The 16,799-nt window shown below is 30.4% G+C and overlaps 1 protein-coding gene across 1 annotated transcript in view; it reads left to right on the plus strand.

Moving 5' to 3' along the window:
- Window positions 1-16,437, plus strand: part of LOC124532447 — a 31,676-nt gene extending 15,239 nt beyond the window's left edge. Inside the window, exons 3-5 of the mRNA XM_047107351.1 lie at window positions 702-757; window positions 2,211-3,191; window positions 16,364-16,437. Of these exons, the coding sequence (XP_046963307.1) occupies window positions 702-757; window positions 2,211-3,191; window positions 16,364-16,437 (1,111 nt within the window). The remainder of the gene's footprint in view (window positions 1-701; window positions 758-2,210; window positions 3,192-16,363) is intronic.
- Window positions 16,438-16,799: the final 362 nt, after the last annotated feature.

Below are 16,799 nucleotides of genomic sequence, written 5' to 3' on the forward strand. Positions count from 1 at the left end.
TTGATATGATTTTCGTTTTTTCTTTTAGTTTCGTAGTTCATTGACGAGCTATAATGTTATCAATAGAAATAATTTGGAAAAACTTTATTTTCTGTTTCGTTTTAGTTTTTAGCAGTTGACAAAATTCCAAAATTTACAAAAGCTTGGATTTAATTCTCGCTGACTTCCAGACAGAATATATTACATACATTTGTAATTATTTTAACTAACATACCTTTGTTTTTTTTAATATTGAGAAAGAGTAACTACTGACTTTCTTAACGGTTCTTCTCGATAGAATCAGCATTCCGAACCGGTGATAGCTTCACTTAATATAGTTGTTTAAAGATTATTAAAAAGTGCTTTTAAAAGCCATTTGAATAATAATATTTTGATTTGATTTATTCCACCAACCCGCAATTCCACCAACCCGCATTGGAACAGCGTGGTGGAATATGTTCCAAACCTTCTCCTCAAAGGGAGAGGAGGCCTTTATCCCAGCAGTGGGAATTTACAGGCTGTTGTTGTTGTTGTTGTTGATTTGATTTGATTCTAACTTCTAATATAAAAGAACTATATGTAATATTTTCTGTACAGTAACGGTATTTTAATACATTTATTATTCTATTCTAATCCGTTTAAAAATTGTATAACATAGAGAAGATACAACTTTATGAAATTAACTTACTACCATGTTTTAATCTAAGTTTTCTCCTCGCCAGAGACAGAGAACTGTCACCGCGAAGAAGATCTATTGGAAAAGCTACCGAGTTAAAAAGTAAGTTTGAGGAATTTTCTGGAATGTAAAACTACTTTAATTAGTATTCAATAATAACTTTGCAGGTGTTGACACAAACACCTTTCCTTTTAATTGAATCAATTTATTAGAGAAGCAATCTTTTTAATCGAATAATAAATACGCCCAACGTACGAGATTTTTTTTTTTAAAGTTGGAATAATATAACTCTCATTCCAAATTTGAATTTGAAAATTTCTAGTCTCAACAGTTCTGGCTGTATTTTGCGTATTTGTTTTGCAAATTAGAGTATTACCTTTCTTTAGTGATATATGTTTTCCCCTTGAAATCGTAATCAGCACCCTACTGAAATCCAAACCGCTAAAGGGCGATGACCCACTACGTCTACATAGATTCACAACACTTACATCCTTTGACGCACAGATTTATATTTTTTTACGCTCAAATATATTGGATACTAAGACTTCAAAAAATTTACTTTTATATAAATAATATTAAATGTAATAATATATTAACGAAATAATCACCAAAGCACGCAGGCATAAAACAATTTTCCTCAAAATAACCACTTAGATATTAATATTCTAAAATTTATTAAATTATACATATCTTTTTTTCGAATACACCTCCCCAGTTTTTCTAAGTAGGTAATGATATTGTTACATAAAACTAGCAATGTAGAGGGCATGACAGTTAAATATCGTTTGCTCATATATCAAATGAACGCATTTCTCCGTAACAAAATAATCAAACATGAATCAACTGTGGTCAAAAATGACTTAACAGACTGAAGAAAAAATGCATGCATATAATATATGCATCAATTCTAATTTATTTTCGAAATAGTAGCGATTTTCAAAATCATCTTTATTTCATACTTATACCCTATATAAGCTGGGTATTAAATAAAAAATGTAATTATTGTAGTGAAAACACGGCTGACATAAGTAAGTATATCTTCAATCTTCAGTCTTAAAAATGTTAAGTAACGTTACAAAAATAATTTATTAATAAAAACAAGCCAGTTAGTTTATTCATGATGGAGACAATATTTTTTATTAATTAAAAATATATCAAACCAATATGTTCCACGTTTTTAAGTATTCGAATGTTTCATTCAGAACATTAGATGGTATAAGATTAAATTTAAAACGGTCTTTTCTCGCTTTTTAACAGCAAATAGCCTAATGTAATCAGATGCATGCGATGCGTTCCGGAAACACGTGACGTGCGGGGAAGGAAATTTAATATCCACGAAGAAATCTAATTTAAAGCGAAGCAATACGCCCCAACTCTAAAGAAATTTAAATTGAATTTTAAACTCTATATTTATGAAAGACAACTTTGTTAAACGTAACATAATTACGTTCGTTATGTTGCAAATAAAAATATATAATACATTTATTACTATATGAAATAGGATTTTAGTTCTTATAATTATATATTTATACTACAACAAACTGTTCTGTTTCAGGACCTTCGCAACTAATTTCGGAGATAAACAGCGGAAGAGCGACGCCACAAGCGCCTGTCTACGCTACGATCCGGCCGCCACAGTCCCCGCACAATAAACTTTCGTCTCCGATACGATCGCTAAACTCGCCATTGTCAACTCTAAACTCAACACCGCTTGTAAAGTCCATCGTTCCTCCGGAGGAACCTATCAAGTTTCATCCGACTAATCCTTTCTACTCAACATTACCAAATTACACGAGTACTTCCAAACTTCCTATCCCGAACGGAAAAACCACAAACGCTCAATCTTCATTACACAATAGGCCAATAAATAGATCGTCCGATTCCTATACTAAAAATAACGATCATGACTTAAAATTATCCTCATTTTTTTCTAAGAAATTTGATTCTGGACCAAGTAGTATACCCAACGTGACAGTACACGACATACAAGTTGATAATGGTTTTGAACAAACTTCACCAAAAGGATATACAAACGAAAAACATAATTCACTCTCCGACGATCAGATAAAGTCAAAAGAATTTAGAAAAAACAGTGATTTAGATAAGGACGATGTAAAAAATCCTTTCGAATCACTCAAAAATAATTTCAGCGACAAATACAAATCCAGTGATAAAATTAATGGGACTTCTAGTATCGGATCGAAACAACTTTATTATTCAAAAAGTGATGGTGATTTTCGAGTAAATGAAGAAGTAATAAAACAATCATCGATTACCGAGCAAAAAATTAATGAAATTGAAGAAATAAAGACGATAAAGAAAATAACGCTTAATGGCTCAGTTGACAACGAACATAATCAAATAAATGGTGTGACAAAAGAGAGATCGTCGCTGCATAATAGCACGAATGAAAGGATAATTCCAACGACAATTCAAAACGAAGATTCATATAGAAGTAAAGTCGAACAAGACGATAACAGTCATGGCTGTATTTCTACGCCGACTTTTCAATCGGCCTGTGAGGAATATAATGTAGGTAAGTACTTTATTTTTGTATATATCTAACACATACTAGCTAAAGATGTAAACGACTATTGTTTGTAGCCCATTATTTTTTACACTGTATATTTGAGGTTAAGAACCGTTCGAACTATAACATTCTCCTTTTAAATAAACCTATGATGATATTATTAACGTGAAATTCTTCTCAGTGATCTCTTCTCTCTTTAGTTTGTTTTACAAAATAGTTATATACACTATTAAATGTTAACGTACTAAAGTTAGTAGTAAGTTACTTAAGTCAAATATAATTTTTCCTTTTCGGAAAATGCTTTGTAGTTTATTCTGACTAGAATTAGTGTTGTATGATCGCAGATTACAGAGGTCTATGAATATAAAATTATTGCTTTTTTCAAATTGAAACATTATAATAATAAATTACCTAAAAAAACTATTAAAGTTTTTTTAAAGTAAGGTTACAAAATTGTGGCATACATGAAAAATACCTACCTATACTATACCTACCTATAATAGGAATTTTGCTTTATTTAGTTTTATTTATATCAGTTAAGTGTAATTTTTTTTAATGGCTATAATTAACAAATATGGAAATTTCGGTAGCAAAGTATCGTATAGTATGAAGTAACTTAGATAGTAATAAAATAACAAGCGACATCAACACCTACAATGACTACACACAAAGGATTATTTAATTTACGTCCAAATAAAACATAATTTAAATAAATAATTCTTAAAAGGTAGATACTCTTAAGAGTATAAATTATTAGCGTCCAGGGATTGTGTTTAATAGTACTTTCAATGTTTGATGGTAAAAATATTAAGTTTCATTTAATAATTCACGATGCCTAATTTGATTATGTACGTAAGGTTTTTTATAATAAAAAAGTATTTTAAATTTATTTCCAATAAAATTGTATTGAGCCATGCTTTTCATTAGATTATACGTTGCTATTTTTTTTCATCGTTCGGATTAATTTCGCAGAATTGTAATTAAATGTATCTATCCATGAAAAAAAAACTTAATTTTAAAGAAGTAATTGAGCACAATAAAAGAGAATTTAATTCTTTAAATATTTTACGACACGAGATCATATTTTTGTAAATTATGCTTTTCTTCCTATTGAATTCCTTTCTTTACATATTTCATCTACCTTTTTCTATTGGTCTTATTGTTAGTGAGTGACAAATAAATATTACCGAGAGTTCCCGAGATTTTTCTCCGTATTTTTAGAGGGATCGCTTGGCATGACACTCCTTATATTATTCAGGCAGAATATTTTAAGAGAAAACTGCTAACATTATTACAGATAAAACGAAAGTGTGAGAGATTTTTGACCTTTAAAATATAAAAATGAAAGTTAACCAAAATGTATATAAGACACACGTGTTTTAATTTATTCGTGCAGGTATACTTTGTATTACTATTATAATCATATATAATATATAATACTTTACAGATAAAAAAAAATTGTCACCATTTGAACTGTTTAATTTAAAGATAAACTTAAAAAAATACCTATTCAATTTGTATCTTATGAATAAAAATTACAATTTTTAGAAATATTTATTTTTAATTGAGTGCACAGCGGTGGAATATGATCCTTACTTTGACATATTAATCATTTTAATATTAATTAAATACCTTATATTATCAGTATTGATATAATGAAAGGATTCAGGACTGACTTTATCAGTTGAGCCTAAAAAGCCGTAGAACAAAAAAAAAATCATACATAACAATCGTAACAAACTATATATTCAAGGATCAAATTCAATTAAAAATATATCTCAAGTACTACTACTTCTAACTTTGCTTCTAATTTAACCAATACCTATTTCCTTGTGTTGGGTCCTTCCGAAACCCTTGTTATTTTTAACAAAGAATTTAAATGAGATCGAATTTCTACGGCCTCATTAATTTCACTGATACCCTTTCACCCGCTAAGCTTTGGCAGATTTTCAAACTGGACGTAAGTATGATGATAGAAATCCGAGCCGAGTCAACTTCCCGACAAATTCGTACGTAATGGAATTACCAGTGTTGTGTTTCGTACACTTTGTTTAAGGGCTAAAATAGTTTAGAACGCTTCTTTACGATCTTTTATTTCTTATCAAATTTCAAATGTTAGCTTCAAAATAAAATCACTTTTAAGAATTTTTTAGCGTATTACGAATATTGTGACGTTTTTTATGATAAAGTTAAATGTTTTCCATTTAAACTGTTTCGTTGTTGTTTTACGAAATTCAAAATATGTGACATTACTATATCATGTCATGTATATGCGTTTCTTAATAACGATTGCTTTGTAATTATTTTATGGTTACTTTTCCGTAATTAAGGACATAACTATGTTAGGTCTTTCTGCAAGTATAACTAATGAAACTATTTTCCCCTCCAGTTGAGCGTAAACCTGAAATTAGGATTGGGCACGATTTTAAGCTAAGAGATTGAACCCGTGACTTTGAAATCAATATGCAACGTTGATAACTGTCAGTCGTTTTTCAGGATCATTTTATTATATTTATTAATTAAAAAATCTACAATACAAAATACTTTATAAATAAGAAGATGTAAATTGAATGTAGACTAAAACTAATTTGTTATTAGTAATACTATTTTAATTAATTAAAATAATTAAAATATTTAGAGATATGCTTAATACATCAAATAAGCATAATAATTCCATTAACGATAGTTAGGTCACAGTTGTCTATTTCCTATAAAACGAAGAATAAATCAAATCTTATCTAGCCAATAGATAAACTAACAGTACTGTCTTATGCCTCTTATATAGAAAATATATCACTGATGATCTAATAACAAATAACTATCATCTATGCTCTAAATACGACAAGACAAACCAAGGTCTTGGGCCAAACAGGGTGCGGTGTCACGCTCTGAAGGCGACCTGGGTACGCACCCGAAATACTTAAGTATTACTGCTACCGATTAAGCACAACGTTTTTCTGACATCGATCTGGATAGTCGTTTCTATTATTCTCATCTTCATTTAAAAAAAAAAAAAACAACCTAAAAATCTGTTTTGTGCAAATGTGATATTCGGACTTTAAAAATGAACTCGCCTTGTTTCGCGAACGCACCTTATGTTTTTCATCCACCATCCGATTCCTCCGCGACCGAAACAGACGACAGTACCGACTCGGGTTGCGAGAAAACTATCGGGGACGATATACGAACGAAATATAGCGATCCAAAGCGCCGAACAATTAACAAAGTTAGTAAAAAAATTCTGAAAGTAATCGAGCGTCTAACGTGTAATATAAGGCGGTACTCAAAGACAAAGAACGTGAGAGCAAATGAAAAGAAAAACGAACATCGAGGTCAGTACCAAAAGGCAATGCACTTACTAGCTTTATGTTCAAATAACAAAGTTATTTCACATTTTAAAATAAACACTAAAGCTTATCTTTATTTATTTTATTAACTTTCGAAGTTTGATCATAAACGATATTATCTCATTCGCTAAAAAGGTTAGATGTTTAAAAAATTGATTGTGACATATTTAACACGATTTAAGTTATTAATTTAAATATTAAATAAAGCTTGCTCAAGCGGAAGCTATTATATTGAATTTTTAATATTACTAGAAATGTTTGTCCCTTAATCAATTAAAGATTGGTCGACATAAAATACCGCTTTAGTGTATTATTAACAGTTTAGAGCCTTGAATTAGTGGTAAATTGACGTTTTCCATTTATAACTCGTGCAACTTAACCAATTATTGCGGGTTCAAACCCATGCAGGCACCACTGAATTTTGTGTTTATAATGCGTGTTTATAATTCATTGCCTGCTCGGTGTTGAAGGAAAATACAGTAAAAAAACCAACAAGTGTCTAAATACAACGAAATTCTGTAACTGTATATCCACCATCGCTCATTGAAGCACCGTGATGGAATCATTCTTCTCTAAGGGAGAGGAGGCCTTAATTATTTTACTTGAATATATGGCGCAGGTGTGTAATCAGACTTTTATTTGACTTTAAAAAATACTTCATTTTATTAGTAGTTGAAGTAAAGATACTTCAGAACAAACCGACGTGTAGTAAAAAACTTATTATATATTGTAGAATAAATACCCGAATAAAGTAAAATTACATAATTATTTAATTATACACTTAATTTTAACAAGAATAATATATTTTAATAACAAGTTTCTTATATTATAATTACACATATATGCTCAAGACCCCATTTTGTTTAAGTATCTGAATGAAATGTTATTTATTGCGACCATAAAAGGTCAAATCTTCGCAGCTTAATGTGCTTAAATTGAATAAAGAGGTTTTATTGATAAGTCATAAACATTTCGTCATTTCTTATAATAAAATGAATAGTTTGTATTGAATAATTCTGACATTATTAATTACTGGCAACCCAACTCGGCTTCGCACGTGAACAACGGCTGTTACTAAAAGTTATATACAAAACCTTCGTCTCGAATCACTCTATCTATTAAAAAAAATTGTATCACAATCCGTTGCGTAATTTTAAAGATCTAAGCAAACATTTGGATAGACAGCGGTAAGCGACTTTGTTTTATACTATGTAAGTAAGGATTTATCGAATAAGAAGTCACATGAGTTTGTTCTTGTTGTAACTGTCACAATACATCTATGTATTCTCGAATGTCGAATTTGAACTTCGAACATAACAAAGTTACGTGAAATTTCAAATAAATTTACCATTCTGTTCGATTTTTAAAATATCAAATAATTAAATAATCGTTTTGTTATTATTAGCTTTTAATTTCTTTTAAATATTTATTTAATGTTTTAGTTGAATAACTATTAATTATATATTCATAACTTTTATTTCAAATACTTCGTTGACATAATTACTTTATTTAATATAGTGATAAAAGATACTTGACAAAAGTATTACTTAAAAAGAAATTATGTACCTACTGTAGTGAGTCTGAAATGTAATAAATTAATAATCGATTTTATTGTTTATTTTCTCTGAAATTATTTTAATTGACATTCAGTATTGGCGATTGAGCGAGCAGATTTACGATTCACAGTGAAATAAAGAGCTAGTTCTTTTCGAGCTTAGTACTTGAATTAATTATATTTTGATACTTAAAGTGAATTAAATTACTATCAATTTATTTCAATTCATTGAACTTTGCAGTATAGAATGATGTTTGGAACGAAAAAATCAAGTGATATTACAAATTTATAAGTGTCTGTTTATTCGTTTGATACGTTATAAAAAGAAATCACTTCTGAATGTTTGTGTGCAATAATTAATAATGCCTTATTGGTTTGATTCTTTTTTAAAATTTTAATATATATATATATATATATATATATATATATATATATATATATATATATATATATATATATATATACGTTAAATAGTTTCAAGTTTGTATTATTCACAAAAGCATGCGGAGGTCAAATACGAGATTAATTTGATATTAGTGTATAGAGTAATGTTTTATATAATTATTTATAGTATATCACGAATACAAGTAATTTTACTGGAAAACCTTATTTTTTCTTATAAAATTTCAAGTATTAAATCAGTATAGGAAGCGAATGGTATATAGAGGTTTTAACTGTAATAATTTAGATGTATTAATAATATAAACATACAAATGTGTTGTTAGTAAATACGCAATGAATAATGAAGGCTTATCAATTAATCTTAAGCAGATCGTAGCTATTTCCAATGAACGTATCTAATATCTATCTGTACAGCAAATAAAAAATGTATGCAAAATCAAGCACTGATAACAATTTATATAATAGCAATGGTAGTATATAGTTACAGATATTTAAAAAAGGTTTCGTAGTATATGGCAGATAATATTTCGCAACGTTTCACAATTTCGAAGAAATATATTGTGAAGTAAATAAAATATTTTACACCGCAGAAGTGAAATTGACTTTTAAAAAAAAAATAGACTCTTAATTATCTGACTGTATACCAAATAACAATCAATAGTGAATAATAATTACTATAAACATACATTTTCTACAACTCCGACATAGTTTGACCGAAGCACCCATACTTTATGCCAAAAGTAAATCATCTGTTACAGACGATAGCACATTCTTTTCAACCGACTTCAAAAAGGAGGAGGTTATCAATTCGTCTGTATTTTTTTTGTATATAACGTCACAAGGTACCGGTGCATTAGGCGGTAAAAGTAAAGTAAAGTAAAGTAACAGCCTATAAATTTCCCACTGCTGGGCTAAGGCATCCTCTCCCATTAAGTAGAGGCCTTGGAACATATTCCACCACGCTGTTCCAATGCGGGTTGGTGGAATGCACATATGGCATAATTTCGATGAAATTAGACACATGCAGGTATCCTCACAATGTTTTCCTTCACCGCCGACCACGAGATGAATTATAAACACAATTAAGCACATATATATAGTGGTGCTTGCCTGGATTTGAACCCGAAGTCATCGGTTAAGATGCACGAATTCTTACCGCTGGTCCAACTGAGCTCTTAGGCGGTAAGAATATTTATTATATTAGATATTTTTGTTATAATATTTTATATTAATTATGTTCGATCCATAAATTGACTCTTAAATAAAGTAGTAGTACTTCAATATTTTAATTATCTTTATAATGTTTTCGTATTGATATTGTTTGTCTGTGATTTCTTATGTAGAAACGTTCCTTAAGTTTGTAAAAAACGAGCAATATTTCAATGTACAGGAAACAAAAAAAGATACTATTACAGATTACTTATGTTTCATTGTAATGTCACAATAATTTTTAACGAGTACGAACGAACTAACACTTGCTAATGTACACATATATACTATAAATACTAGACAAAAACTGACCATGTCAAAACATTAGGATAGCAAAAGAGGTTTGAGGAGATAGTCATATATATTTTGGTGTTTACGTTCATGTTAAAACTTACATCATATGCATAATATGTGTATGGTGTTGATAAACAATAGAAAATTGTTATTTATTTATTTTTGCCACCCGTTATAGGCGTTGTAATGCTATATCAACTTAGCTTTGCACGTAGTTCAAACATAAGATTAATATTCACTTAATTAAGGGGCGTGTATGTAATACGTTTGAAGTATTATAACTTAAATACAAGTTCAGGGAACACATGTCTGACCATGTAAAAACAAATTACTGACAAGGGAAAACCAATTAGAAAAGGATATGTTCTGAAGTGTCAATTAAATAAGATAAGGATGTAAATCAACTGTGATTTCTATTATAAACTTTTTAATTCTTAAACATTTAGATTATTATACAATTAATTGAATTGTAATTATTAATAATAATTTCTTATTGATGTTTTAAAAAGTACTAGCGACCCGCCCCGGCTTCGTAGGTGGCAATGCTCATACTAAATATACTACAGATTTTTTCTTGTTTCTTTTGAATATTGTCTATGTATTATATACAAAAACCTTTCTCTCGAATCATTCTATCTATTAAAACTGAATCAAAATCCATTGCGTAATTTTAAAGTTATAAGCATACATAGAGACAGACAGCAGACTTTGTTATATACTATGTAATGACACGAAAGATATTTTAGTCAAAATTGCTATTAGAACGCAATAAAGTTGGCTTAAAAATTATATCACTATATCTCTGGCACACTACTTTTGTGCGTTCACATGTTAAATACTGTACAGATTTTGATAAGGATTAACACAACGATAACTCGTGACATTGAAGCTATCCAGAGTAAATTTTCTGAAATCAAATTAAATTAATTTGTATTTATTAATAATGTCTATATGAGTTAGTATATATTATAAAGTTCTGATTAGTTTCACAAACAAAATCACCCAATCAAAATAACTCGCAAATATATTTTCAATTTTTTTTTTTATGAAAAATCAAGGATGTAATTAGTTTCACGGATCGAATAAGATTTGAACTCTGGTAACTCGGATTATTTGTTCTTATAATTATTATTTATCGCGTACATTTGAAAGGAATATGTGTGAGGTGATGCATGCATTGAAACACTTTTGTGTATTTCTTAGACCTCACTCTGGAATAGTGTATTGGAATTAGCTTCTAACTTCTCAAAGAGCAGAGCGATGTGGAGTAATATTTAGGATTCATTTCTTTATATACATTCATAGAAATATATTCAGGGAAAATATATTAAAAATAAAATATATATTCAGACATATGTTGACGATTCAGAATACAATTACTTTCCGGACTCTAGGCACTTTGAATATCCTTGCTGAGTATGCAACTTTCGTACTATTTCCTCCCGTCTTTTATGTGCAAAAAATATGATAAAAAGACCCTTCATCGTCCTTGACGTATTGAAAATGTGAGGTTGGCTTTTTGGAATGACGTCAAAGGGTACCAGCCCGAATATGATACGCCTATGATCGAGTATTGGAATAAATTTTGTAATTGTAACTTGCATTTTTGTTAAACAAATATGTGTCTTTTGTAATATTCAAGTAAGTAAAGTAACAGCCTGTAAATTTTCCACTGCTGGGCTAAGGCTTCCTCTTCCTTTGAGGAAAAGGATTGGAGCATATTTCACCACGCTGCTCCAATGCGGGTTGGTGGAATACACATGTGGCAGAATTTCTATGAAATTAGACACATGCCGGTTTCCTCAATATATTTTCTGCATCGCCAAGCATGAGATGAATTATAAGCACAAATTAAGCACATGAATATTCAGTGGTGCTTGCCTGGGTTTGAACCCGCAATCATCGGTTAAGATGCACGCGTACGCGCTCTAACCACTGGGTCATCTCGGCTCAATATTTAAGTACTCTATTAAAAAAAGCATTTTTCTCTGCTATTACGAATATACGCATGAGTTTGTTTATTTAGAACTTTCTTTTATTAGTTAAATATAAACGCGTTATACTGAATGATCTCTAGCAAACGAACGCTACTTGCGTAATAGAGCTATTTATTTGCTAAGTCAATGCACCTTCATTTTGTTGAGTTTGTCTGCGCTATGTTTTTAATCCGATTCTATAAAACAAAGTCGTGGTAGTAGCGTCATTAAAAAACATTTTTTTTATATTTAAATAATTTTATGAAATATATTTTATTCATAACAGTTATTATAATTTCTTATTCTATAATCATATTAAATTATAATCTATGGTTAGTTTTTTTTCATATTATTAAAATTGTAACCAGAGAAGTAATTAATGCCTTTGTGTATTTTTGAATCTTCCACCAACCCGCATTGGAACAGCGTGGTGGAACATGTTCCAAACCTTCTCCTTTAAGGGAGAGGAGGTCTTAGCCCAGCAGTGGGAATTTACAGGTTGTTGTAGTTGTTGTTGTCTGTTTGTATTTTTGAATTATATATTTAATATTCCTGTATGTTTTAATACAATTTAGTTTTACAATCTGAATTTTAGAAATTATGTATGGGTGGTATTAGTTCGACATTCGTTATATCATTACGTTAGGATACAATTTTAGGCATACTCATGTTTGCGCAACTGATATTTATCTTTTCCACTTTGACATTAATCTATACCATATAAATACATAATGACTAATAATACACGCGGCATTTGCACAATAAAACGCAAAGGGTGCGCCTACGCATCGCGTTAACGTGACAAGCACAGTTCCGCCCTTTGATTGGTTCAGTGCTTTCCTCGCTCCACTGATACTATACAACGTGTGTTCCATTTCTGACAATCGATGTCTTGCACAACCGATTCAATATACGCGATTTTCCCGTGGAACTCATTTCAATGCGTACTAGATCGAGGTTAAAAAATTGATTTTGTCATGTCGTCAAATACAAAACGAAATTATTTTCGTTTTTATAATATTACTTATAATCATACTTACGTTCATACATAAATACACTTATCGTGGCTATTGGCCGACTGTTATTGTATCTATGTACTTATCTGTACTTAATATTATAAATGTGAAAGTAACTCTGTATGTCTGTCGCTCTTTCACGACCAAACCAATGAAACGAATTTGATGAAATTAGGTGTGAAGCAAACTTGAACTCCAAAAAAGGTTATAGGCCACTTTTTTGCCTAACACATGATAACCAACCCCTAAAACGCGAGCAAAGCTGCGGGCAACGACTAGTCTAAAATGTAGTAGAAAAATATTTTAAGGTAAAATTTTCTTCATTGTATGTATCGAATAATTTTATTTTTTTGATTTCTTCCACGTTTAACTGAGCAATCACGTGGTGGCAATATCATTCAGAACTTACACCTAACGGTGATACAAGACAGTAGCTTAAGGGCGTGACGTTATAGTAATAAGAATATAACATCAAAACACCTATTGTATTTTCTATGCGCAGAATCTAAATGTACAAAACCAGTGTTTCATTTGAATATTATTCTTATTGGTGAATATTATTTTCGATTCACAACAAATAATAAATGTGTATCTTTGAAAGGCTACACTTGCAAAAGGAATAAACTCTACCCATAAACATATTTTTATTTCAACCACGCTGATATGGCTCAGTAGTTGCAAAATAAAAACAAAACAAACCCAGGCAAACAACTGATTTTTCATGTGCATTTTGTTTGTTGCTCCTGCAAATACCTAATTTCTATGAAATTCTACCACTTGTGTATACACAAAATCGCATTGGAGCAGCGTGGAAGAGTGAGCTACAAACTCTCCCCATAAAGGAGAGTAGGTCTTAGCCCAGCTGTAGGCCTTTTATAAGTTGTTAATAACACTACTTTACTATTCAATTTTAAATACTCCAAACATTATACTTCTCGTTATTGTAGTAGGCTAGCTTAAAAGCGAAGGCCCTGGATTCAAGTACCGGCCTGGACCTATTTCGAAATGTGCACAATCCCATCACTTGTAAAATATGTTCAGCTAATTGTCTCCTGTCAAAATATAAGAGTGCGGGGAAAGAGAAGGCAATCGAATATTTTACTGTCTGCATAAATTGTTAGTGATCTATACTTCTATACTAATATTATAAATGTGAAAGTAACTGTGTCTGTCTGTCTGATGCTCTTTCACAGCCGACATTTTCACGCAGAATTTGTCGAAATTTAGTATGAAGCAAACTTGAACTCTAAGCACATTGGCTACTTTTTTGCTCAATTCATGACAACTAACCCCTAAAACGCGAGCAATGCCCGAATGACAACTAGTTATAAATAAATTAATATGATACAACATCACATACATTACTCTGATCCCAATGTAAGTAGTTAAAACACTTGTGTTATGGAAATCAGAAGTAACGACGGAACCACAAACACCCAGACCCAAGACAACATAGAAAACTAATGATAATCTACATTGACTCGGCCGGGAATCGAACCCGGGACCTCGGAGTGGCGTACCCATGAAAACCGGTGTACATACCACTCGACCACGGAGATCGTAAATAAAAGGTTATGAATAGCCGTTACGGTCAAAATCACTGAGATATTAATCAATACAAATCAATCATACATTCTTAATACTTTAGTACTAAATTATAATCTTACGTATGAATTTCTGACATACCCACATATCATCACTCATTTCTGTATTATTTATTACAATGGTCAATAGTAATAATTAATTTATATCCTATTAATATGACGACAAAGCAATCTTAGTTGACTTCCCACGAGAATCGAATTGTTGTTATGTAATTTAGTTCATTGAATAAAGAGACAGATGTCTTGACTTTGCCGAACACGCCAACAGCTGTTTACATTCATTTGTTAAAGTTTAATTTGTATTTCGATATTAATTTAGTTACAAATCCACACATGCATTGTAAACATATTCTAAATTGTGTAATTGTTATTAAAATATACCATAATAAAATTGTTAGATTCGTAGAGTGTTCGATTATCTTAATGTTAAGATAGAGTATCGGTTTTCTCTTCTTGAAGATTACACTTAATGGGATCAAAGAAATTAGTCTGTGGGGATCTTTCAATTTGGGTTCATTTATTTGTAGTAATTAAGACAAATTATGTAATTGGTGTTTACATTTAAAGAAATAACAAAACGTTATAATTAATTGATAAACAGACATTTAATTGCAGAAAAAAATATATACAATTCTTTTCTTTTCAGTCGGTATTTAATTTAAAACATTAAATACCAGCTGATTTTTTTCATCAAATTCAAATAAAAAATTTGTAAAAATATCAATCCTAGTATATTTAAAGGATATCTGTAATCGAAAATTAAAACAAAGTGACAAAAAAATCAATACCCGTTTCATTGTAATTAGGAAGTTTGACTTCAGTGATAAATTACACTAGGCTTACTTTACGTGACCTATTTCTGATCGCTTAATAAAATGAAGTTGAATGGAACAGACCATGACACGTAGTCGAGTGATGGATGGTCAGAGTGGTCAGAACAGAATTTACCTATTTGGTCTTGTACAGTTAAACTGACAATCGCCGCACCTCGCCTTCGGACAATATATTGTATGTCAATCACTGGCAACACGCACGGAAGTGTGCATTACCGTAATTTTCGTTTGTTTTGTATTCGAACATGGCTTAAATAGAATCGTTAAATATAAAACACTGAGTTATAAGCCTCGTAGTGTTAGTTGACAACAATAAAAAGATACACGCGACATGTTAAACTGATTATTTTATGAATTATTTTTAGCGCTTTTTTAACGATTTTGTAGTAGAACATTTTCACTCTTCATATATTTGAAAAGGCAATATTTCCGATCAAACATAAGTATATAAAAATGAATAATAATATATGTATATAGGTGTATATTGATCTGATTATCAAATAGCTTTGAAGCTATTTTATCTGACTTTGAGAATATATATTTTTTACATGTGTAATGCTCAACATATTAAACTAAATCACTTATGACTTTTGTTTGTTATTGAAACCTAAAAGGTTTTTCAACCTTTAAAATTTAATGGAATTATTTTTTTGAAATCAATATCTGAGTTCTATAATAATCGTATTACAATTTATTTCCAATATGAAATAGCTCAAACATTCTACCTTAAAGTACCATTAAGAAATTATTATAAGTACCTAATATACATTGTGGCATATATCATACGAAGCTGCGTGTAACTGATATGGGGCAGGGAATTCGAGCTTACATTCGCCTTTTTTATGTCAACATTGATCGAGTTTAGGATGGTATGACCGGTGCTTAGTACAGCGTGTCGTAATCAGCGGACAAAGCGGGTATTTTATTGTGATTTACATACAGAAAGTGTCACTGTGGGCTCGCCCTGTGACAGTGGACCGGTGTGCGCGGAATCCGACGCGCGGTCTAACACGTGAAATGACATTTTGACGGATATGTTACGCTAACAACGAATAATCGAGTTATTTTGGTGAGTAAGTTTTTGTCATAGTTTTAATTTTTCTTGTATTTTTGAATGAGATTTGTTTTCATCTCGTATTTATGAATGAAAACATGATAAATGTTTTTATTATTTATTTTAAACGATGATTAATATTAAGTGGGTTCGGTGTTTTCGACGTTGTTCACGCCAACATTTATTGCTGTTATGGAAAATTTAATACACAATATTTAGTGAATCATATTTCAATTAAATTTAAACAATGATTTACTTCATTGACATTTAAATAATAATTTAAAGGATTTGGCTTCCATAATTTTACTCAACAAAACAATCTTT

The sequence above is a fragment of the Vanessa cardui genome, chromosome 9, assembly GCF_905220365.1.
Source record: "Vanessa cardui chromosome 9, ilVanCard2.1, whole genome shotgun sequence".
Taxonomy (NCBI): domain Eukaryota; kingdom Metazoa; phylum Arthropoda; class Insecta; order Lepidoptera; family Nymphalidae; genus Vanessa; species Vanessa cardui.